The sequence below is a fragment of the Manihot esculenta genome, chromosome 2, assembly GCF_001659605.2.
Source record: "Manihot esculenta cultivar AM560-2 chromosome 2, M.esculenta_v8, whole genome shotgun sequence".
In the NCBI taxonomy this organism is placed as follows: domain Eukaryota; kingdom Viridiplantae; phylum Streptophyta; class Magnoliopsida; order Malpighiales; family Euphorbiaceae; genus Manihot; species Manihot esculenta.
This window is the reverse complement of record NC_035162.2, coordinates 7,849,924-7,875,485: the sequence shown is the minus strand read 5'-3', so window position 1 is coordinate 7,875,485 and position 25,562 is coordinate 7,849,924. Positions and strand designations below refer to the sequence as shown.

General features: G+C 27.6%; 2 protein-coding genes across 3 annotated transcripts; one reads left to right on the top strand and one right to left on the bottom strand.

Moving 5' to 3' along the window:
- The first annotated feature begins 5,273 nt into the window (after positions 1–5,273).
- On the top strand, positions 5,274–9,619 carry LOC110609782. Of its 2 annotated transcripts, none has more exons than XM_043954272.1 (5): positions 5,274–5,544; positions 7,020–7,162; positions 8,638–8,707; positions 9,009–9,078; positions 9,156–9,619. In XM_043954272.1, the coding sequence occupies exons 1-5, from the start codon at positions 5,358–5,360 to the stop codon at positions 9,274–9,276; spliced, it is 591 nt and encodes a 196-aa protein (XP_043810207.1). In that variant the 5' UTR covers positions 5,274–5,357; the 3' UTR covers positions 9,277–9,619. The 2 variants fall into 2 exon arrangements, with proteins under 2 accessions (XP_043810207.1, XP_021605272.1); XM_021749580.2 differs by having other exon boundaries at positions 5,282–5,544; positions 6,990–7,162.
- An 8,038-nt stretch (positions 9,620–17,657) lies between these two features.
- On the bottom strand, positions 17,658–19,964 carry LOC110609565 (cytochrome P450 84A1). Its single transcript, XM_021749226.2, has 2 exons — positions 18,965–19,964; positions 17,658–18,673 (listed from the first exon to the last, which is right to left on the bottom strand). Exons 1-2 carry the CDS (start codon positions 19,886–19,888, stop codon positions 18,053–18,055), a joined length of 1,545 nt encoding a protein of 514 aa, XP_021604918.1. The 5' UTR covers positions 19,889–19,964; the 3' UTR covers positions 17,658–18,052.
- Between the last annotated feature and the right edge of the window lie 5,598 nt (positions 19,965–25,562).

The following is a 25,562-nucleotide window of genomic DNA, read 5'->3' as shown; positions in this document are numbered from 1 at the left end:
TTTATATTATTTATAATAATATGATGAATAATAGAAAAATTTATATGTCAATGAGTTCAATTTAGAAACTTTGAAGAAGCTACAAATTTAAATAATAAAATTTTTTTAAAAAATTAAGATATTTAATTTAAAAACCTTAAACATTTTCTTAAATTTTTATATGTGTTGTATGGAAAATTTTTTATAGAAATAAATTGATAAAATTTAAATATTTAAATTTATATAAAATTTTTTGTTCTCTTTATTAAAAAAATATAATATATTATTAATTGTTATCATATATTTTTATTGTTTATCATTATATTTAAATATAATTGAAATTATAAATTTTTTATAAAAAAATATTATAAAAATTATTAAAAAAAATATAGGAATAAAAATGTGGTAAAACTAGAAATATTTAACAAATAAATGTCTTAAATTTGTATATAGATTATTGAAAAGAATTTTTATAAGGATATTTAATATGGTAAAAGTAGAAATATTTAACAAATAAATGTCTTAAATTTATATATAGGTTGTTAAAAAAAATTTTATAAGAATATTTAATGTGATAAAAATAAGAAAAAATTATAAATAAATGACTGAAATTTCTTTATATATGTTATTTAAAAAAATTTTGAGTTGAAATAAATTTATAAAATTTAAATATTTAAGTTTATATGAATTTTTTATCTTTATAAAAAAAATATAACATATTATTAATCGTTATCATATATTTTTATTATTTATAATTATGTTGAAATAATTAGAGTTGTAAATTTTTTTCTAAAAAAGTTATTATATATTTTGTTAGAAAATTTTTTTATATGGATAAAAATAGAAAATTTTAACAAATAAATATTTTAAATTTATATATATGGTGTTTGAAAAAAATATTGATAGGATATTTAATGTGATAAAAATAAAAAAAAATTACAAATAAATAGGTCAAATTTTTTTATGCACGTTGTTTGAAAAAAAATTTAAGTTGGAATAAATTTTTAAAATTTAAATATTTAAGTTTATATGATTTTTTTTGTTTTTATTAAAAAAATATATTATTAATTGTTATCATATATTTTATTATTTACAATTATGTTCAAATATAATTAGAATTGTAAATTTTTTTAAAAAAATTATTATATATATTATTAGAAAAAAATTTTATAAGGATAAAAATGTGGTAAAAATAGAAAAATTTAACAAATAAAGGCTTTAAATTTATATATGTATTATTGAAAAAAAAATTATAGAGATATTTAATAGGATAAAAGTAGAAAAAATTTATAAATAAGTTGCTCAAATTTATATATATATATATGTGTATATATTGTTTGAAAATTTTTTGAGTTGGGATAAATTTATAAAATTTAGATATTTAAATTTATATGAATTTTTTTATTAAAAAATATAACATATTATTAATTATTATCATATATTCTTATTATTTACAATTATCTTGACTTATAATTAGAATTATAATTTTTATAAAAAGAAATTATTATATATTTTATTGAAAAAAATTATTATAGAAATAATTTATAATGCGTGGTAAATTTTTGCCATTAATTTAGTAAGCCGATTAGTTGAAAATTTTATGAGTTACCAAATAATGTTGATTGGTTTAGAGACATGCCCATACTTATGTGTTAAGAACTATTGGAGGTTCTTTTTTCATTGATAAAAATTCTAGTGAGGTTAACCTGAACTTCTCTTCTCATGGATAGAACTTCTAGTAGATTTAATATAATATTTTTTTTTATTTTTTTTATTAATTTACATATAATCAACATGTATAATTGAGGTTCAACATGTCTTATTTAATTATATAGAAAATTTTATCGTGCCACAGATCCAAAAGTATCTCAATTGGGTGAAATCTTACGCATTCTCCAAATATGGATATGGAATGGATTCACTTTAGTAATACCATTTATAAATATTCGATATCCATACAATAATACTTCACTTAAAAGTCAATTAGTATTTTATTTTGATTATGATATTATTTTACATTGCATATGACGCATTCACATCAAAATCTTAAATTTTGTTTTATATCAATATCAGGTGAAGTAATGCATAACGTATCACTTAAGTCGTGATGTATACTTTGATAGAAATATGTTATAAATTTAACAAAATGGACGATCTAGAGATATAATATAAAATATTTTATATCCTTTGATTAATCTTATTTTTTATGCTATCATTATAAATACATTCTAAATTTGATAAAACGGCGATCTAGAGATATAATATAAAATATTTTATATACTTTGATTAATCTTCATTTCTTATGCTATTATGATAAATTTTTTTTTTCAAATGGTATGGAGCCATATTATAATAAAGTTTTTGCATAATTATCATTGTATTGTATTTGTATATAAGGCCGTGATATTTGGAGAGTAAGAGTTCCCTTAATATATTTCCACGTAGTAAAATGATATCAACCAGATAAAGTGTTGCACCAATTCGGCATGCAATAACTAATACCCCAACTAATTTTCATAATATATCTCTATTTGTCATCTGATAGTAATTAAATTACAGTTCATACACATTGGATTGCCATATAGGAAATAGATGACAGAGGTTGATTCAAGCAATATCATTATATATGCAAGTTCATTATCATTAGGTATGCAAGTTCATTATTATTAATACCTTAAATGGTACAGAAGAGTATATTGTCGATGGATATCATATCGTGGTGCAGCTATTCATACGGTGGTAATATTTTATTATTAAGTATATTTTCATATGTTTATATTCATTTAAAATATTATTGTTTAATTATATAATACAAACAGGAGGATGTTTTATGCCATAGAAAAAGAAATCACAGCCTGCTTTTCGGGCGCAACCTATGCCAGATGACCCTAACGAGCCTGTTGACCTGCCGAGGAGACCTAGACATAGATATAGCTCATGTCAAGAAGCCGATGTTGATGCACATATCACTATCCCATCAAATGTCACAATTCCCACACCATTTCATTCTATACTCATTGACCATTTGGTGAGATTAAAAGTTATCTGCAGGACTTAGTGTTTCACAAGACAGTGGAGCACAATATACTATGTGGACACCTTGTAGTTATATGTCACCATATAACCCCGATACAGTGGTCCTTCCAGCAGGTTAGTATTTAAGATCATCTATTTCAGATGTAGGCTCCAGTAGGTAGTATTTTAATACTTTTATCCTACATGTGATCTTCCTTAATGCATTTTCTATTAGACATTATGTGTATATTCTTTCATCTAGTTTATAAACACAATCATTATTTGACTATTTTATACAATACATGTCAGGCTAGTACTATTCTACTGTTGCATCTAATTATATTTTTTTACCATTATAATATACTGCAATACAATATCAAAGGTTGGTAGCCCCTAATCTTAATATTTTCATGCACTCCATAAATATTGATCCTACTTTTAAAAGTGAGAGTGCAGTGACCATCGGCCATATAGATAATGTTGATATAATACGGGAGGACATTTGTATCATTTTAATATTATTTTCTCACTTTATCATTTGTAAATATATTATTTTATTTTTATGATATTCTATAATTTATAAGTATTTACTATTTTTTTATTCTATTTTTATACGTTTTACTATTCACAAATATTTACATTAAATATAAAAAATTCAATGTTATAGGGTAAATAATGATATTTAAAAAATTAATATTTAATATTATTATAAATCAATTATAATATTTTAATAAAATATAATTTTAAATATGAAAAATATAATATTATATTGTAAATAAATTAATAAAATTAATAATAATAATAAAAAATTTTATAATTATATTTATATAAATTTAATATATAAATAAATAAATAAATATAATTAAAGTGCAATCATAAATATTGCAGGGTAAACACGTGCAGATTGCTTAAACAGTCTCCAAAGCATTTTTATAATTAGTATTAAACTTTAAAATTATAGTAATAATTATAACTTTTTTAATTAAATAACGATTAACTAAAAATTTAATATTTTACCATATTTTTTAAAGTGGATAAGTTTTATCGCATTTTTAAAATGCTATAAAATTAAATTTTACTCTAATATAGTATTTTAAGAAAAAAAAATTGAGAAGAAAAAGCTCTCCCTTCCCACAAAGAGAGAGGAGGTCATATATTTGTTAGTTAAACCGCTCAATATATATTGTATATATAAATGGCTAACTCTGCTGAGAGTAAACTTGGAAAAAATAAAGTTATATTAAGCATCGTTTTGTTTCGCACATGTGAAAAATGTTGCAGGAAAGGGAAAAAAGGGCTTATTTTAGATTGTTCCACCACCCCAGTTTGTGAAGGTCAACACCGATGAGGTTTCAACTCGACTTCGAGTAGGGAATTCAACCTTGGCTTTAGCATGATAACTACAATAGGCACTTGCAGCCCTCTTTTAGTTGGAGTGGCAGCACATATGGAGGATGTTGAACGAGGTTATGAATTCAACTCCCCATCCCTACTCCAATCCCTTTACCCGTAGAAAAAAAAAAACTTATAGTGTTTTAAAAAAATATTATTTTAATTTATTTAATATATAAAAATATATTAATTAGTATTTAAATTTTTAAAAATAAATAAATTAATTATTTTATTAATTTTAATTATTAAATATATTACTATTTAATTTATTTAGTATAAAAAATTTATTAATTTTTTTAATTTTATAAAAATTAATTAATTAATTTTTGATAGAGTATATTTTAAACTTTTTACAATACATAATATTTAAAATTAATGAATTAATAAATTAATAATTTTTTTAAAATTTTAAGTATATTTAATATAATTTTAAAAAATAAAAAATTAATTAATAAATTTACATATATTATAAAAATTAAATAGTAATTTTTTTCAAAATACACAGTAGTTGTGTAATTTTGTTAGCTTTGTTGCTTTTACCTTTTCCCCACGTGAAAATATTCTTTGACGTTAAGGATATTTAAAAATTTTGATGGACAGTTTTTTTTTATCAAAATGAAATTTTTTTTAAAAAATAACTTTTTTAAATTAATTTTAAATTTTATTAATACTATTATTATGTATAAATTTATTAGTAATTTTTATTTTTTTATTATTTAATTGTAAATAAAAAACAAAAATTGCTAATAAATTTACAAAATATATTTTTTCATATATCAATTATATTCTCCAGGCAAACCAGCTTTAATCGCAAATATTGCTGAATCTTTTAAAGAATAGGAGCCGGTTGAATATTAGGAGGGAAAAAACGACGTCATTTTTCCAAGTCGGTAGGTGTAAGGCTGCTGCTGCGTGCTCTTGCCCTATACAAGTAAAGGAGGGGGAGAGAGAGAGAGAGCGAGCTAGCTAGCATGGATGAGAATAATGAAGCAGGAGGAAGAGACGAGAAAGCGGAAAAAAACCAAAATCAAACGGAAGCTGGAGGAGGAGGAGCTTCCAAACGTAAATCATGCAAAGGATGTCTCTATTACTCTTCCATTCTCAAATCCAAGGGCATCAATCCTCGCTGCATCGGCATCCCTCGCACCCTCCATCAAGGTCTCTCTCTCTCTCTCATTTTCTTTTTCGTTTCTGAGAAACTATCAGAAGACGTACGACATCCGCAATTATGCTCGCTTAATTTTTACTAATTTCTTTATTATTGTTATCCGGGGGTTTGATTTTCTGTTTGGTGCGATTTTTATGTTGCTATGATGGCGATCCTTGTTTAATTGTATTTTTTCCGGTGCGTCTTGCTGCCTTTCATCTCGGATTTATATGCGTCTATTTGGTTCAGGAAAATGGAAAGCTTAGTAATGGATCTCTCTTCATTTTTATGCTATAGAACTGAACCATTTTTTAGTACTTAGCTTTTTCCACAGGCCTCCTCTTAACCTGAAAGTCTACTTGACGTTGCCGTTGTCTTTTCTGCTTACTCTACATTGGAGTAGCCTGGTTGAATTTGCCTGGGCGTGTGCCAGATAATTGTAATGAATTCCTTCTGCTGATGCCTTGTAATTGAGTGGTCAGTTATTTTTGGTAAAGACATTAATGGGCTGGGCGAAATGGCCAAGAGCAAAGTTGCGAATCTGCTTTTTGTATGTAGAAAACATCTCCACAACCTTGATGACCCAGAAGTCATTGCAGATGCATGAAATCTTGCAACCATGGTGGGAAACATGTCCAGAGCTTTTTTGGTTCTTATCATCTTGTGGCTAATGCATAACATTAGTGATATTAAAAAAAGAAAAAAAAATCAATTGGATCGGACCAGCTTAGGGAGGTGAATTTGACCAGATGGTCTGATCCCACTTGTGGTCAAGACTTCTTTGGTGATCTTACAAGGTCATAATAAATAGGTTATAAGGACTTCTGTCTTGTCTCTAGCATTTACTGAGTTGTGGAGGTTCTCTTTGCACTCCCACAAGTGAGTTGCTTTGTTAGATGCTGATGAGGGAAGACTATTTCTTTTGGCTTCATTAGTGGCCTTAAGGACATGATACCCTTTGAACTGCTCTTATGCAAGCCAAAATTATGGCTAGTTGACAAAAATTAGTCAAAATTGAAATAAAGTAATAATTTATTAGTTAGTTTAATTAAAAAAAGAAAAACACTTCAATACTTTTTATTTTCTTTCCCCTCTCTCCCTCATCCCATCCCATCCTCACTCCTTCCTCCCAACCCTCTCTCCCTTCTCTCTCTCCACTTATGATAATATGCTAGGTAACTTTAAAAGAATTGATAATTCAGTGTCAATTGATAGGCCTACAGATTTATGATTGAAAATGAAATCAATTCTCCTTGTATAGCTTGTGTACAATATGTTGCATTGCATGCTCTATTGTGCCATTGTTGTTGAGTTACTTGCCTCTGGCTTTTGAGTGTGCTACTCCCAGTGGGAATCTTGGTCAGGATTTAGTAGTAGCCTTTTTTTTCTTCTTTGTTTGTACGTTTCAATTAAGTATCTAGTAGGTAAATACTAATGTCTAAGTTTTGATGATCAGTTCCCAATTATATTGTCGGACAATCTGCAGTTGAAGCTTCTATAGAGGGTCGGACTCTTGCAGGTTTTTATTATGCTTGTGCTGGGTACTCGGTGTATATCAGCAAAGATCATTCTACTGATAACCAAAAGCAAGTGACAAAAACAGAACTGCCAGTCTGTGTGGGATTTGAGGTTTCTCTTTTCAACTCTCTGTGTATGTCCACAAGTGTGCATATGCTTTTTTTTCTTTTACTATGTACAGTATTTAGCTTTAACTAACATTGCTTGGTTCGATTGACATAGTGCTGCAGTAATAGCTTGTCACCTATGATGTAAATGAGTTGAGTTAAACCAGATATATTAGACTTGGTTAACTTAACTTTAGGTGAGCTCAAGCTTTAATTAAGCTCAAATTTCAAATGCTGAAGCTTGTTTAGTAAAAAAGGTACAAAGTGCAATGTTCCAATAGAGTCTAAACCTAAACAAAAGTCTTACATATTGCTAAATAATTGTAGTTATTAAGATGTTTGGACTAACTTTAGGCAAGCTCGAGCTTTTACCGAGTTCAAATTTTAATCTTAGCTTGTTTATTAAAAGGTTATCAAGTGCAATGTTCCAATATAATAGAGTCTAAACCTAAACAAAATCCTTATCTGTTGCTAAGTTTTTTTTTTTCCTCTCTCTCAACCTGTTGCTAAGGTTGTTATTTCTTTACTATTCTTGAATTAAATAAATGTGCAAGTAACAATTCCCTGTATGAGTGGGTGACTGGGGGTTCACTTTCAAAAGTCATATGGGCTCAATTTGCAAATAAAGAAGGGGCCTTCTTTCTCCGTGAAGAGGAAGGAACACTTATCTCATTGTCACTATGGTCAATGGATAATACAAAGTTCCATATTTTTTTTCCTTTATCATTTACTTGTATTTTTAAATTACATGTCATATTATAAAATTTTATTTTATTTGTATGACACTATTATTTCGAAAATTGAAATCTCATAACTTGATATAGCTCAAAGATAACTTCCTGCAAAATTTATTACATACTAACAATTTTTTATAGTTTAAACTTGATTACCATCAAGTTTTAGATGATTAGCTGAATAAACCCAAGTGAGCCTTTTCATGAACATAATCAAAGCTCATTTCAGCTATATCTGTGTCTGTTCATTTTGTGAGCTCTTGTTTAAAGTTGTTTATTTAAGTTAATACAAGAATGTAGATGAAGTTTTATCTAGCCTGTTTATGAACTCCACTAGGATACTTTGCTTGCTCTCCTATTATTATTCATAGCTTTATGTTTCTTTGGTGTTGCTATTATTCCTGTTGTTATCATTTATTAGGAACTTGTCATTCTTGACTTTGGTTTGATTGGGGTAAGGTGGCATTGATTGGGTTGTTTTATTTTAATTATTAACTGCATCTATATAAGGTTATATAGGAGTGCCTAAGGCTTAACCAATGTGGAATAACAATATTCTTCTAGTAGATGATGGTATGATTTGGACTTGAGAGTTTGTGATGTGCAATTTGAGGGTGAGGGTTATTTTGGATGTGACTTGCATTCTTAAGTCTACTCTGGCAAGTGCCCATGTGGTTATTGTCTTCTACTTTTTCCCTAGTTTCTTAAGTAGAAATTGCAACCTGACTTACATGAGTTTGTGCAGTTTCTAGCGTATAGAAGAGCTGCTACTTCTGATAATGCATCTGCTCCAGCTCATGCCCATGGTAGAGAAGGTGAGGAAATCCATGTGGTTTATACAGTAACTTATTTCATGATGACCTCTTGTAATCTGACCCCCTGATGAATGATAGATAGTGGTAAATGTAGTGTCTGTAAGCTTTCGTGCTTTATGAACATGTTATAGTGGAACAGTCTATCTCATTCATAACCATGGTAGTTCTGGGTGTACGTGTAAATATTCTTTTAGATATTATTTCAAGAAATTATGATGTGATCGCTGTTTCTGATTTTCTGAGTGGCATATTTCTTATGTTTTTATGGGTGGTTTAATTTTTGGCAATTGTTTTCTTGAAGATGGCCTTGAAATTCATCAGCCTCGAACGCCAAAGCCGACCCATTCTGCAGGAGATGACTTCCTGAGCAGGCAAGCATATTCTTTTAATGATTGACCAATGGACACATAGATGAATATATCTTTTATTTTTTGGGGCAAAACTGCAGGTATACAAGGAACGCAAACCTTGTTGCATCAGGGGTGGCCAGGAATATGCGAAAAGTAGGGAATTACATAAAAGAGAACGTGGATGATATTTTATACCCATATCGAAAGCGACCAAAGTAAGGGTGTAAGTTCTGGATACCTGAAGAGAATAGGTAGATGAAGTAGAATCAAGCTTCACCTGCTATTTGCATTTAATTATATAAGTTTCCCCGAACACCACTTTCATATTCAGTGGCTCTTATCAATGGAATGCGGGGCAAGTGGTACAGGGAGATGTTTTACTGTTCATTCACAAAAGCAAGATATTATGGTTAATTTGGGGGGGGGGACAAGTTTGGGACAAGTTTTGTATAAAATACATGATCATGCAAGCAAATTGTTCTTTGCCTGATGAGCAGTACTGCACCCTTACGTGCCTGGAATTTTAAAAAGGTTAATGACAAACTTTTTCATTAGTCGCAAATGTCCTCTAAAATTGTCAATTGCGCCTATAAAAAGTAAGTAATTTAGAAAGGGATGAATTAGAGAATGTATAAGTAGTAAATAGACTTCATAATTGTGATCATTGTTAAAACATTTTCATGACTACTAGTATATTAATACAAGTGGTTGCTCACCCGTGAACTAATCTGTAGTCTTTTCCCACAGAGGGAGCTCTTCTTTTTTTTTTTTTCTTTCTCTCGATTTTTAGCCGAGTTTTTGCTGCCCTCATCCCTTCTTGGTTTTGTGGGTTTCCTCTTTCCATCCGTGATGGGTCTGAAAATATTATGTTGTTTTGTTGTGTGTTTCGGCAGAACTTGAACTTATTTGCGAGAGATTTTTTTTCTTTATTTTATAAATCTGCATTTCGACTTCTACACTCACGCTAAGGTCAAGTCAGACAGACGGGTTCAAATCCATTAGAGCTTACACAAACCATCCAACTCGCGATTAAAGCAGGGCAGGTTGATCAAGGGTTCGGTTTCGCCAAAAAGGAATCTAGCTCATTTGATGTGACAGGAAGTAGGAGAGCAGGTTTAGCTATGTCGCAATCCTATCAGTACAAGCGTCGAAAAGAATTAAATGGCAGCTTGACGCAAAGTAAGGAATTAAATGGCAGCTTGACGATAGTGAGCAAGTAGGTATGTCCGTATATACGTACGTATGATTATATGACAACGATATATAATATTGTAGCAGAGTGACATTTATATATTATTAGAGGACAAAGAAATATTGTAGCAAAGTGGCAATTATATATAATTAGAGGATAAGAAAAAAAGGAATAAAAGAGCAATTATAAATCATTAGAGGACAAGGAAAAAAGAATAAAGGAATAAAGGGAAAATTACGATCCATTCAGGTTAAATTTTTTCAGACACAGAAATTTTATTTTTCTTTGAATTTAAGATCATTGGGTTGAATTTGTTTTTCTTTGGAAGAGTTTCAGTTGGTTTGAATGGGAGAGAGAGATACTTTGTAGAGAGATACTTTCTAGGTCTCTTACTATCCTTGCATGTTCCAGGCAGTCCACCTAAGAACTTTTGTTGGTCAAACTCATCTCTTCTTCTAACATAACCCGATGATTGGCTTTGGTTGGGGGTGACGGCAAAACCAAGCCTCTTTGTGGCTCCATCATTCTTGGTTCAAGAATCAAGACCTTGGGCTTTCCCCTTGGCCCAACTCCACTAGCTTAGGCAATGGCTTTCAGTCAGATTTGCTCAGATTTTGTGGATGCATGTGGTTTTCTATTGGAGCATGGGTTTCCTTATGACGGCATGCCGTATGGTGTTTTTGGTTTGGTATCCCTAGGCGTCAAGGAGAGTATTATGGCCTTTGGTTATTGTAATAGGAAATCTACCTCCGCCATTCTCATTTTCTCAGGCAGCTAAGCATTTAGAGGAAGGAAGCGTACTATCTCCATCTCCATCGGATCCTCTTTAACAGGTCAAGCGGGTTCGAATATTCAAAATTTCAGACTTTGGATCTTTGTTGTTTAATTGTCTTTAGGCATAAAAGGCTGATTCTCTAAAACCTTATATGCAATGGAAAATGTACTCTTCTGTGGTGGTTTCTATAGATTGATCTTTTAGGATACTATCTTGATTGTGAATGGAATGTGTGAATTTATATACCACTAAAAGATTATTATAATTTTAATTTATATTTAATAGTTGATGTCGTGTGTGTCAATCTTAGTTTTTTTTTTTTTTTTTTTTATTTTATTATCTCTGCTGAGTTTTAAAGAGGTTCTCACTCAGCGGAGGCAAGACGCTACCGGCAAAGGATGAGATTAAGGTCAGTGTCGCCAGTTTTGAGTTCTCTATTTTCTAAAGCAATTAGCACTGCCCCTTGGGGGAAAAAAACACAGGTTAGCAATGGACCACTGGCTTGTGAGCATAGTAGGTATTGTCTTTAACTTGGCTAGTAGCCCACTTTGCTGTTGCATCGAAAAAAAAAAAAAAAGGAAAAATCTTTTAGTACGGATCTCATCTATAATGGGTTCAATCATTTATCTCAGAGTTTTTGGGCGAAAAATATTTTTCCCAATAAAGTTGGAGGATGAAATTGGATTTGAGTCTGACGATTTCATGTGTACTTCTTTTAGAAATAATATATTATATAGTTTTATATTTGTGTAAATAAAATCATTTACTATTATTATTAAATGTATATATTTCTGTCTTATAATTTTTTGTCATTTTATTTTTCTTATTGAAAAATTTTTTATTAATTTTTTAATTATATTTATCTTAAATATATTAAATTTTATTAAATATTAATAAATATTTTAAGAAATTTCTTGAAAATAAAATAAAATTAAAAACAAATTACTACTAGGGTTTTAATCTAACTAATTAAAATATTTCTATAATTTTAAAAATATATTAAAATATTTTTATATTTTTATTCTATCCATCAATTTCAACTAATTTTTTTATTATATTATTCAAAATAAAAAAATATTTTTAAAATTAATAATACCTTTTTTATATCAAATAAAATTCACATTTTACAATTCACCTTTCTATTCTCTCTCATCTCTTTACCAACCATTTGTATTAGGATGCATAAAAAATAACCTCCTCAATTCAGAAAATGCAATGTTTTATCTTTTTTTCAATACACCATCCATTTCTCTAATGAGTAAGAAATAACTATAAAATTGAGTACTCAATCTAGAGAGAAAGAGAAAAATAAGTAAAATGACTTATGGGTATTGATAAAAGAAAGTCATTTAATAAAACCCTCTTGTATTAATAGATTCACACTCACCGTGTTTTATATTATTAAAATCATATTACATAAAATTTTGTCAAGTATAAGAATTTTAATTATATAAATTTTATAATAATTGATATAATTTGTATTTAATAAAATATATCAAAATGTATATAATTTATTTTTAAATTTTAAAGTAAGTTGATGGTTTTCTAACTTTTTCTTTCATACATGCTTTCAACAACACAATAAATAGGAAAATATTATATGAATTTTCCCTAACCATTTTAGCACCTTATTTTGGGAATTACTTGTACGAGTTAAACAAAACAAAATCTATTTTTGCGCCTCATGAATTTCAAGACCACATTCAAAGAATGTACATAATTAAACTCACAAAATAGACTCACTGCTTTTAATTGATTTATATAATCTTTTGTATAAGTTTGAATTTTAGTAAAAATTTAGTATACCAAGATATGATTTTGGGATATTTTAGAACAATATCTAGCTAAAATTTATAAAGATTATTTTTTTAGTAAGAAATGAAAGATTGAGATTTAAAAAAATTAAATACTTTTAATTATTAGATTAAATTAGACTGGATAACGATTTGCCAATAATTCAAAAAAAAATCTGCATGATATTTTAAAATTTATATCGATTTAAGTCATGTCACTTTATTTTTAATCGATACATATCATTCTTTTAAGATTCATAATAAATAAAAAGTTTTGAGCTTCTTAAAACTACATCAAACAACATTCACAATTTCACATCATCATATCTGCAAGAATTGACCAAATATGTCACAAAAGGATATTGATTTTGGATATGAACCCCCAGCTTTACATTAACTTTGAGGTAAACTATGCCAATTGCCAACCACTCTACGCTGACATGTATGGCTGATTAATAATTAAGTAAGATTCTGAAATTACTACATGATTAACTATTACATAGTAAATGATGTTTGCAGAAGTGGGCATCCATCCAAATTAATTGGGAAATAGACATGCTTGTCCAATCTTTCATGCAATAATTTCTGGTTAACTATCTCAGCTGTTATGATATTGACACTGGCCTTTGCCATTTATGTCTCTTAACATTGCAATTCAATACAGTGGTAGCTACCAAAGATGACATCTTATTGCAAACTTCTCCTCACCCTCATATGAACATCTAAAATTTATCTAATATTTTATTTATTATTTCTTTATTTTTTAATTTTCGGTTAAAATAATTATTTAAGTTTTTGTTACATATATATAATTAATATATGAATCGATTATCATCATCTTATTATATTTTATTTAATTATTAAAATATATTTTTTAAAAGAAAATATTTTTTAAACTTATATAAAATGAATGTACAATTTTGTATATCTCAAAATGAATGTGGCACAACATAAGTCTCAAATTTCGACGATAATCAAACATGCGAGGAAAAAAAGATTGCAACTTGCTGGCAACCAAACCAGCTTTTTGCCATTTACTTGCAGCTCAAACTGAAATATCAACTATTTAATGAAACCAATAAATTTTCTGCCTTTGCATTGAATGCTCAATGCAATCATTCAAGTGCTTATTTATTAGGAAATTAATTAGATATTTCGTGTATTTTTTTATATATATAAATAGAAATTATTTAATCAAAAATTAAATATTCTATAATATTCTTTCTATAAAATTATATTTTAGGTATTCCTCCTTTTAAGTAGTTAAGTGTATGTTTTATAAACTATTTAAGTATTTTATTAAAATATAAAATTTTTAGTATTATATGATATCAAAATATTTAATTAATTCTTAATAAAAAATAAAATTGTTTTTAATATATATTTGTATATTATTTTGTTCTCAAGTTAATTGGAAAATTTAATAGTGTTCCAACATATAGTACATTTTGAGGGACATATGTTTGTTCCGATATTTAATACATGGATTATAAATATTAATGATCACCGGATTTTTTTCAACATGGACGAGGTCAACTTATACAAAAATAAATCGGTTCAATATTGTACGATTCAGTTCTTTATAATATGAAGTGGATCGGACTGACCATGCATGCGAGTCTATTCAAGAAAAATTTTAGTCCGGTGATGTGACAGAAGATAAAGGAAAGCGAGCTCAGTCACCTCGCAGCCGTATCAACACGCACGTCGGAAGGAATTAAATGGTCACATAACATAGAGAAATACTCTGTCTCGTTCATACGTATGGATACGAATGATAGAAATATGTGATATTGTAATAGAATGACAGAAATACGTGACATTATAATAGAATGATAGTTACACATCACTAAAAAATAAAAAAAAAATAAATAAAATAGAGGAGATATGATCTTTCCATACTAAATTTATACAGAAGATAAACTGTATTTTCTTAGTTTCAAAATATCAAATATATTTAATATTTAAACTATTAACTCAAATACTTGTTTAATTTAACTTTTTAATTGATAAGAAAAAGACGCTTTAATTTGGACTTAATGTGCCCTTTTCAATTGTTCTATTCAGGATTTAATTTGCTCTTTTCAATTAAATTATATAGAATTTAATTATTTTTTTAAAAAAATACATACTAAATAAGACTTTAGTATAAAAGAATTATTTAAATTAAGTAAAGTCCATATTATGCGATATAAAAATTCGTGCAATCCGAGTTACATTATTATATTTGTTAAAATCGTGAATGGTAGTTTGGAGAAGCAAAACAACTTTTTTGAATTTTTGTAAAAAAATTAGTTAATAATTTTATAAATTTACTAATGCAATTTTTCTTTATTCAGTTAAAATCGTAGAATTTTATTTTTTTACTTAATAAATCTAATTTAAATAAGATTTTTCTCAATATTATTTGCTAATGATATGAAATATAGATTTATAGTATATGTTATGGAATTATATCACTCGATAACAAAAATAAATTTATTAAATATTCAATTAAATAAGTTTATTGAATAAAAAATTTTAAATGCTAATTTTTTTATATTTATATTTTAATTTTAAAATTTTAAATAATAAAATCATTCTTTTCATATTTCTCTCAATTTTAATTTTTTATTTTAATTAATTTTAATAAAAAAATTTATAATTCACGAGTTGTGTAAAACTATTTCTCAAAAAATTTATTGGATAAAAAAATTTTAAATATTTAAATTAATTTATATTTATATTTTTAATTTTAAATTTTAAATAATAAAATTAAAAATTTTTTAATTTATCACGATTATAATTAAAAACATTAAATTAAATCTAAAAAAATTAATGATAAATTATAATATAATTTTTAAAATTTTATATTAATAAATATATAATACTTTAATTTAAGTTTTATATTAAAAGTACGTTTATTTTATATTTATTATATATAATATTAAATAAATATTTATTGTAAATAAATTTTTATTATATAAAATATTATATATATATATATATATATATATATTATGTTTATTTATTATAGGTCTATAGTCATCATTATAAATTATTATATATGTATTTTTAATTTATGAAAAATTATATTTTATATTAATAAAATAAAATAAAATATATTTTAACATGTAAAAGTAATCTCTTTATGATTTTTATAAATTTTATAAAAATTTTAACTAGTTTTTTATAAGTTATTTAAGGTATTTAATATTTTTATTTTATTCATTTATATAATAAATAAATTTATAATATATATTAATTTATTGGTTCATCCGATAAAAAAATATATTTTATATTAATAATATTAAATAAAATAAAATATTATATATTTTATACTATATTTTTTATAATTTAAATTTTTATTAAACTATAATATAAATATATATAATGTGAAGTAAATAATAAAAGTAAAAAAATATTATTGAAATAACAATATAATGTATAATGAAAAGTAAATAATATATTTTAAGAATTATTTTATTAATTAAATAAAATTTTAGAGATTATATTATAATTTTTTGATATTTTTTAGATTTAATTTAATTTTTTTAATTATAATCATGATAAAATAAAAAAAGTTTAGTTTTATTATTTAAAATTTAAAGTTTTGAATATAAATATAAATTAATTTAAATTTTTTATTTTTTATATAATAAATCTCTAAAAAAATAATTTTACTCAACATCGTACATGAATTAAAAATACTTTAATTAAAATTAATGTAAATGTAAAACTACTAATTTTATTATCAAAAATTTTAAAAATAGAATATTAATATAAAAATGATAAAAATTTAAATTTATTTTATTCAAGAGCCCAATTAAATATTTATATTATCAATATATTTTAACTCTTTGATACATAAATTGTTTTCAAAATTACAAGATGTGGAATTTAAATAGCAATTCGAGTCTATTATACTAAACAAAATAAATTATTTTTTGTATTTAAAATATATATTTAATTAATTTTTAAAAATTTTAATTTAATGATTATTAAACTGATTTTCTTTTAGAAATTTATATAACAAGATTCAACAAAAAAAAAAACAAATATTACCAAAAATGAAATTGATGTGTTGCCATGTGCGTGAAAGTGTGTAGAGACAAGCGATGGACAAATTAAATGTCGAAATCAAATATTGTTGAAGATTGAAGATAAAGGCAAAGGACTGGGTTTTAAATAATGAAAATAAAATCCAAAAGATCAAACCAAGCTCACAAATTCTTTCATATATCTTCTTGTTTTATTTTCCCACCATTATTCCAACTTAATAAAATCAAAGAAAGGCCACAAGTCCCCTTCACTGTCCACCATAAGAATCCCAGTTTCTCACTCATCTCTTTCTCTCTCTCTCTGTCTTTCAAAAATTGTGTAGGTATGACAGGACAGCAATGTTAATTGTTCTGACAGCTGCTACTGTTAAAATGCATCTCTCTTTCGTTTGTAGAAACCAAGCTGTTAACCTACTACATCCGTTACAGTGGTCCTATTATACCTTTCTGAAATTAATGGATTTTTTTTTATTCAATTCCATTATAAGAGAGTTGAATCTTTTTTTTTTGTTTAAAAATAAAAAAATAAAAGATATGAAAGAGTGAAACTCGACCCTTTTTTCTGTTAAGCTAATAATTTTGTTTGGAAAAAGAGGGATGCGTTTGAATAAGATTGAGAATGTTGAGACATGCCATCTTACTTGCCTATCTTCTGAAGAAAAACTAATTGCCTTGTCTACACTCATTTAAACCAACTTTCTAAAAATCACCCATTAAATATCTAAGTTTATAAAATAGTAAATAATCTAATTAATTAATTCATACGATATAAAGATAAAACCACGAAAACTTCTCATTCAGAAGTGTTTGCTTTGATTCATGAAGAATTAAATTTCTATTACAAACTTTATTTGAGTATCATAACATATACGACAAAGAGAGGAACTTTATTTGAGTAATATAAAAATTAAAAGAGAGAGGTGGGAGGATAAAAATAAGACAAATCTCTACATAGAATCATCATGAAATGAAGGAGAAAGTCTTTAGAGATCCAAATTCCCATGCATGCTTACCTTTTCATTTATTATTCTCTCCTTTCCTTTTTCTTCTTTCCCATGGATTTATATATATAAACAAAAAATTCCATGCAAATTCACCTCTCTCGGCTTCACCTTCCATATGCATAAAATCCATTCACCCTTCCCACTTTTCCCCCTTTTTTTTCGTATTTATATAATATAGAATTCTGCTCTCTTTAGAGCGGGCACAACAAACGCGGGTTTGGAACCGCAATGAGCCGGGTCGCCCGAGGAGCCGTGAGCCCGAACATATCACTCATGTCAAGCTCACTCGGTTTCATCCCATCAGGCAACTGCCATGTAAAACAGTGAAGAAGATGGGCCACAGCCAAATCAAGAGCGTAGAGTCCCAGTTGCATGCCGGGGCAGGATCTCCGGCCCGATCCGAATGGAATGAACTCAAAGTTATTTCCTTTGAAGTCAGGGACTCCATCTTTCAAGAACCTGGATGGCCTGAAAGTATCAGGGTCCTCCCATGAGTTCTTGTCCCTTCCAATAGCATATGCATTGATGATGACCCGAGACTTCGCCGGAATGTAATATCCGGCGACCTCTGTATCCTCGGCCGTCTCATGCAAGAGGAGTGGGATAGGTGGATGAAGCCTTAAAGTTTCTTTCAGTGTGCATTTTAGGTAAGTCAGCTTGTCAAAATCAGACTCCTCCACGCGCCGCTCTAGACCCACCACGTCGGCAAGCTCTTGCTGGACCTTTTTCAATTCTTCTGGAGTTCTCATCAACTCCGCGAGGGCCCACTCTATTGCCGATGCCACCGTCTCGGTCCCACCAAACATTACGTCCTGCCGGATACACAAAAAAAACTTGACAAGTCATGAAAATTCCATTAATTAAACCTACCTACTTATTATACGGGACAATAAAAAAAAAGGGAAGAAGAAGAGAGATGACAGGCGTTTGTGCACTGATCGAGTATATACATAAATTTTAAAAAATAACAAATAAAATAAAAAGAATTTCAGGATATTAACTCTATAAATTTTCTGTGGAACAAGAAAAGAAAAAGGTCGAATATTGGAGAATTTGTTCTCAATGGCAAATGTTTTTTACAAGAAAGTGACTTAATTACTTACCATGATAATAGCTTTGATGTTCTCTCGAGTTAGTTTGAAGGAGTTCTGAAGATCGTCTGATTCGTTAACTTTAGGCTCATCGCTGTAGAAAGCTAGCAAATCATCCACCATATCAGTGATATTGTCATCGGAGACATTACCTTCCTTCTTTTTCTGCATGTGTTCGTCGATGATCAAGTCGATAAATCTGTCCAGTGATTTACGAGCCTTGGCAAGTCTAGAATTGAGTTTGAGGCCATTTGGGTCCATCCATCCAAGCCAAGGAATGAAATCAGCAATGTTGAATGCACCAAAAAGCCTGGAGAATTCCTGCAAAATCCGAATAAACTCGTCTTTTCCTTCATTCTTGGAACCGAAAGCAGCCCTATAAATAATATTCATGGTTAGCGTAAAAATCAACTCTCCAACATTCACTGGCTTCCCTTTTTCGGCCACAACGGTTTTAACCATACAATCAACCTCATCCCTTACAGACTCCCATGATTCAGCCCGTTTACGGCTGAAAAGCTTCATGACGCAGAGCTTGCGCATCTGGCGCCAGAAAGGGCCGTAGTGGGCGAAGGCCATATCTGCACGATCGTATGTAAGATAGCTGATGGCTATGGTGGCAGGTCTATTAGAGAAAATATTATCTTGGACTTGAAGAACTTGGCGAGCCATCTCAGGAGAAGAAACAACCATCTTGTGAATGTTTCCTATGCGAAGATGGAAGAGGCCACCATATTCTTTAGCTAGTTTAGCTAGACCCCGGTGGGTTAAGTGGTCCATCATGAGAAGGTTACCTATAATTGGCAAGCCTCTAGGCCCTGGAGGATATGGCTTTCGTCGACGAAGGCGAGAGATAAGACCTAGTACGATTAGTGAAGGAATAATAAGGAAAACAGTGAGGGGTAAAGGTTGCAGAGCTTGGAGAAGAGCTTCCATGGCTGGTTTCTGGTGATGTCTCTCTGTGTAATACTGCTAGCTTGTTGAAATATTGTTAGCAGCTAGGTTGGGCAAGATATTATGGGGTCTTTATATACAGATATCCCTAGCGTCTGCTGTGGACCCTCTTTTTCAAGTTGGCTACGCTAAATTATTTTATAAGTTTTCTTCTCCATTTTGTTTTTGAAAAAATTAATTTTCTAAGTCCTTTATACTGCTTATATATTTAAACTTAAAATATTTTTTTTGTTCATATTAAACCATATTAATACATAATTTATTTTTAAAAAATACATATATATGCTCAATGATTTCTTTAGCCGCTTAAGTAAAATTATTATAAACAGTGGTACACTAACAAAAGTGCTTTTTATGTAATTGACTGATAAATATAAATTTATATTTTTAAAAGAGAAATTATTAGATGAATTTAGTCCATCGTAGGTGTAATAGATATCAAAATAAATTTTATTTATTTTGATATGATGAAATTTACTTTTTATATTTTAAAAATATTTTAATTCATAATAGATAAATGAATACATAATTATTCATTTATTTTAATTAATTAATTTATATGTATTCATAAATTTAATTTAGTAAATTTGAGAGATTTCAAATTTTACTCATCTAATTTTCATTCTCTATTAAAAAAAAATTAACCGGCTTGTATTAATGGCAAAGTGCATATAAGTATTATCTTGTTTGAGCTATTACATTCTCATATTTGCGAACCGAGTATGGTCATGCACGGGTTGGCAGATGTCATGGGCTTGAATAGATCCATCATTGTAGGACCAGTTACAAATTTAATTACGGTAACCAAGTTGCTGCTCACATTTTGTATTTATAATAATAATATTATGCCAATCTCCATATTGATTGTAAATATCTTTTATGATGTGATGTGATTACCAATTTCTTGTTAATTTAATTTTGAAAATTTCAACTTAAAAATGTAAATTATTGTACTAATAAGTCGCTATTTTGAAGTGAGTTTAAACAAAATTTAAGGTCGGTGAAAATTTGATGGGTATAAGACAATTTTTGCATATAAGACTTTGGATTGTAAAATTTGTCTTTTAAGACTATTCAAATGTAAGCCTTTGATTGGTGTGTTTTGTTTGTGTCCAAAAAAGTAAGCCTTAAATTGACTGGTCAGTATTTGATGCATTCTTTTGCTGTCCAAGTCTGATTCAACCTGTCCTTACTCAATATGGCTTTATTGTTTTACTTCTCAAATAGTAAAAATCAAACATAGGGCTCTTTCCTCCTTGGATCCAGAAAAACCAAAGAGCTCCCATTCTACGTATAGCCCGAAATTCAATCGGCCACCAATGGTTGTAAAAAAAAATATATACATATATATATATACAAAATAGCAATAGTGCAATATGCATTATCTACAATTAATTAGCAACAAATATAGCTAAACGTTGTGTTGTTTGAATATTTAGGATGTAATTATGATTATTTTGGTGACAATAGAGGCATCCACCTACTTCAACCAATTATTAATTATTAATTTAATTAATAGTAATAATAATCATGACGATGATGATCAAAATAGAGACAAATAGTAACACAGAGTGATCCATATGCTTATACAAGAGGAAGAGGGACGGAAGCAAGAGTGGATTTAGTGATCTTTGATCAGAAGTGAGAAGCGGGAGATTACAATGCCTCACCTTATTTCTCACTCCCAGTCACTGTCTCTTCTTAGACATTGGAACCATTGACGGTTTCATTTCACCATTAACCATTATAATATTCTCATTAATCATATGCTAAATTACGTCCTAATATATATATATATACGCATAATATTATTTCAAATTAATCTATTAAATATTCAAATTATAATTATAATTTATTAAATACTTAAAATTATAATAATTAAATATTAATTTTTTAATAAATTATTTAAAATATAATTAAATTATATTTAATTTTTATAATTTTTATAAATTTAACGCTAAATAAATTATAATTATAATGTGATAATTTTTATTAGTATGAGGGTCTAAATATTTATTCTTCGCGTGATAAGTGTTTTCTTTGTTTTTTTTTTTTTTAATTGACAAAGAAAACAGTAATGGATTTTAAGTTTAAAGCATTTTTTAATTGGAACTCAACACACGTTGGATTTTTGTCGCGGATCGTGCCTTGGCGTCACTATAACGTCACTATTAGATTTTGTTTGTGATATTTTTCAGCAATTTGTCTGTTAATGGCTTTCAACAATTATGAATGGTGAAGGCCACCCTTATAAATGTTAATATTTTTTTAAATCTCTAGAAGATATTTATTGGGCTAAGATATATATATATATTCACACAAATAAAAATAATTAATATTTTTTTTTCTTTTTTAAAAATTGGCGATAACTCTCCAATTTATAGGAAGAGAAGTCATTGACGTGAAAAATTGACCACAGAGCTTGTTTGCATGCGAGGAAGTACTCAATTTTAATTGTTTGAAAAGCTAAGATTCATTTGCTTTATAGAATATGGTTAATGATTTTGATTATGATATAAAATTATATAAGTAAATATTTATTTTAATCCTTTAATTATTAGTTAATGATCAATTATGATAGAAATGGAGATGGAATGAAATTGGGGTGTGTATTTATTTATTTATTTATTTATATAAATTATTTATTTAGTTTTGTTTTAATTATTTAAAATATAAAATTAATATTTTATTTATTAAAAGCTTATTTTATTAATTTGTTTGACTATATTAATTAACATCGTTAAATTTAAAGTTATTATGTTAAAATTGAAAATGAAGGATATTAGATTAAAAAAAATTTTAAATACTTAATTAACTACTGATTAAATAGACGTTTTATATAATCTGTTTATCTGGTTAATTCTGCTGCTAATGATCTAAGTTTGAATTTCACTCTTTTAATTATATATATATATATATACTTTTGTTAAAAAAATAAAAATTGTCAAATGCATGTATATTGAAAAACTATTAGAATTGGAAGTATGGAAGTGGGTAGAGGGTGTGATCAAGAGCTAATAAATATGGCAGCAGTGGGATGGATGCTTGTCTGAGTTAGTCATTTAGGAGCGGTGCAGATACAACAGAATTCAGTTGAGAAAAATCTACCATACATTAGGGTATATACATGTGATTAATCTGTATGTAAACCGAGTATTTATGAGACTTGATGTACGTTAGAATTTTTCAACGAATGGTCCCGCATAGTAAAGTTAAGTATGCAATAATAAAAGGCTCCGGTCAAAATCTTCAACCCAAGTCCCCTCCTCCCTTTCAGCACTTCCTCGCTCAATCATTCTAACTTTTCCAAGAATGATACAATTGCTACCTTTTTTGTTGCTACTTAGAATATAGATTAAACAATAATAATTATTAGATTAATTTTAAAAAATTAAAATTAAAAAAAATGGAGGGTTGGTGCCTAAGGTGGACAAAGAGGGTAGGTTAAAATGATAAGAAGAGACTGCAATGGGACAAAGCCAATTGTCTCATCTATTATGAAGTGTACCGTTTTGGGTAGAAAGCAAATTACACCCCTTAATTAATTCAGTGTCCGACTTCTGCTGTGTTCATACATATACCAGTTGTCATTAATTGTTTGGATAATTATTGCGTAATTTGAGAAAATTAGAGCTAATTATTAATTGTAGGGTGTTGGTATGACTTAACTATCAGCTTAGCAAGTTTAAACACGAATACATTAGGAAACTAAAAACATCAAACTGAAGCAAGCCAAGTAATGCAATTCCAGTGTCTTGCTTATCTTCAGTATGGATTTTGCTATTTTTATTTCTACAACATGCCAATTGCTCCTTTTATATACAGAGATTCAACCGATTAATAAAAATATTTTATTATTATTAGAGTCGTTTTCAAAATCTTAAAACATTAAGTTTGAGTTTTAATCGAAACAATTTATATAAAAAAAATAATAATTAAAATTATTAGTAATCCAAGAAATTCCACTTAACAAAATCCCCCTCACAAAAATTCCTAATCGTGCCAAATCCCAATACATACTAAAAGATTTTTTTTTTTTTTTTTCCTTTTCTTTCATATTAGAAAGGACCACATAACAAAGAAAATTTGAGCAAGATGACCCAAATAATAATATCAACCAAAGAAGTGCCTAGCGAGGACGAGAAGCATTAGCAGATTTTTCATATAATTAATGGGTCAATTAACTCTCTTTTTTTTTTAATAAATCGCCCTTATATTTATACATATTTATTTCAACTGACTTCTCATGAATTTAATTATTAAATCTTTCTTTTTTACCACAGATGTGGTTTTATAAATAGAAGCTCACCTTATATTTTGACCACAAATCAATACTGCCCTCCTATTAAACTGACGCAATAGGTAAATTTATTTTTTAATATATATATTGGAAATACTAGCTGCATTATCTTGACTTTGAAATTATTTCTCAAATTTATTGCTAAATTGACTACATAATTTAATAAAAATCTTTGAAATTTTTAGATGAAAAAATCATTTTGACTTTGATGAGAAGAGTTTGGTGAGAGAAGGGAACATGTGTTCAAAATGAAGCTACTTTTACATTAAATGATGGAATTGCATTGACTATTGCAATTTCCCAACCACAGAAATGCTAAAAAATAATCATTATTTAAGTGATTGTTAACATTTTTTTATTAGTTAAAATATATTTATTATATCAATTATTTTTTAATTAATTATAAAATAAAATAAAAAATATTAAATAGTCACTTTGAAAAGTAACTAGCAAGCTCATTCTAATTATTTTTTTTATTTAAATATTTAATTTCTCATCATTTAATGAATTACAATATCCACATGTTTAATATGTCGGTAAAAATATGAAAACTATTCATATTAAAGAAAAATAAAGATTAAAATACAAAAATTAAATTGTGATGAGATTGGGAAGTGGGAAAGCCGAAAAGGTTGACAGTTGAAGAAGGATGAAGTGGAAGGAAAAGTGATGGTAATGAAGTTTTCTAGTGAAAGGTTCATTTTTAATAGCAACGGTAGTTTCTTTTCGTTCAGTTTAAACAGAATTTCTTTCATTTCACATCTCGATCTTTCTTGTTGTTTCAAATCAATTTACAAAAGTTGATCTTTTCGTTTCAGAAACTTCTACCACTTTTATTATTTGAATATTTCGATTATTCATGTCAGCCCTACCTATATTTATTGTCAGTTATATATTTCAAATATTATTTGAATTTTGGATGTTTTTTATTGACTATTTAATGTGCATTTTCTGATTCGTTTCTTTCCCCATACTATCTCAGATATGACTTTAATTTATTAGTTTATTAATATGCTCTTCTTTATAATTAAAAATAAAATTTATTACTTTTAAAAATAATTTAATTTATTTAAATAATATAAACAGATAAAATATTTAAAAAAATTAATTAAATACAATTTACTACTTTAACTATGTGATAGAAATTCCATGATAAGTATTAAACGAGATATATTAAATATAATATTGTATTAATTTTATTTTTGCACTGAAATTTTAGATTACTTCTTGGAAATAAATAGCAATTAATGTATTGAGGTTAAATTTAAATTTATTCAAATGAAAATTTTTAAGTGTTAGGAAGATTTATTATGAGTTCTATTGGGCTTAGGTATCAAATCCGCTAATGCTAATCCA

Bases quoted from the DNA above. Each gene is read 5' to 3' on its own strand.
- LOC110609565 (XM_021749226.2), bottom strand. From the start codon at position 19,888: ATGGAAGCTCTTCTCCAAGCTCTGCAACCTTTACCCCTCACTGTTTTC. The intron at 18,674-18,964 runs GTAAGTAATTAA...TGTATCCGGCAG, and splicing joins ACATCAAAGCTATTATCATG to GACGTAATGTTTGGTGGGAC.
- LOC110609782 (XM_021749580.2), top strand. From the start codon at position 5,358: ATGGATGAGAATAATGAAGCAGGAGGAAGAGACGAGAAAGCGGAAAAA. The intron at 8,708-9,008 runs GTGAGGAAATCC...GTTTTCTTGAAG, and splicing joins TCATGCCCATGGTAGAGAAG to ATGGCCTTGAAATTCATCAG. The intron at 9,079-9,155 runs GCAAGCATATTC...GCAAAACTGCAG, and splicing joins GGAGATGACTTCCTGAGCAG to GTATACAAGGAACGCAAACC.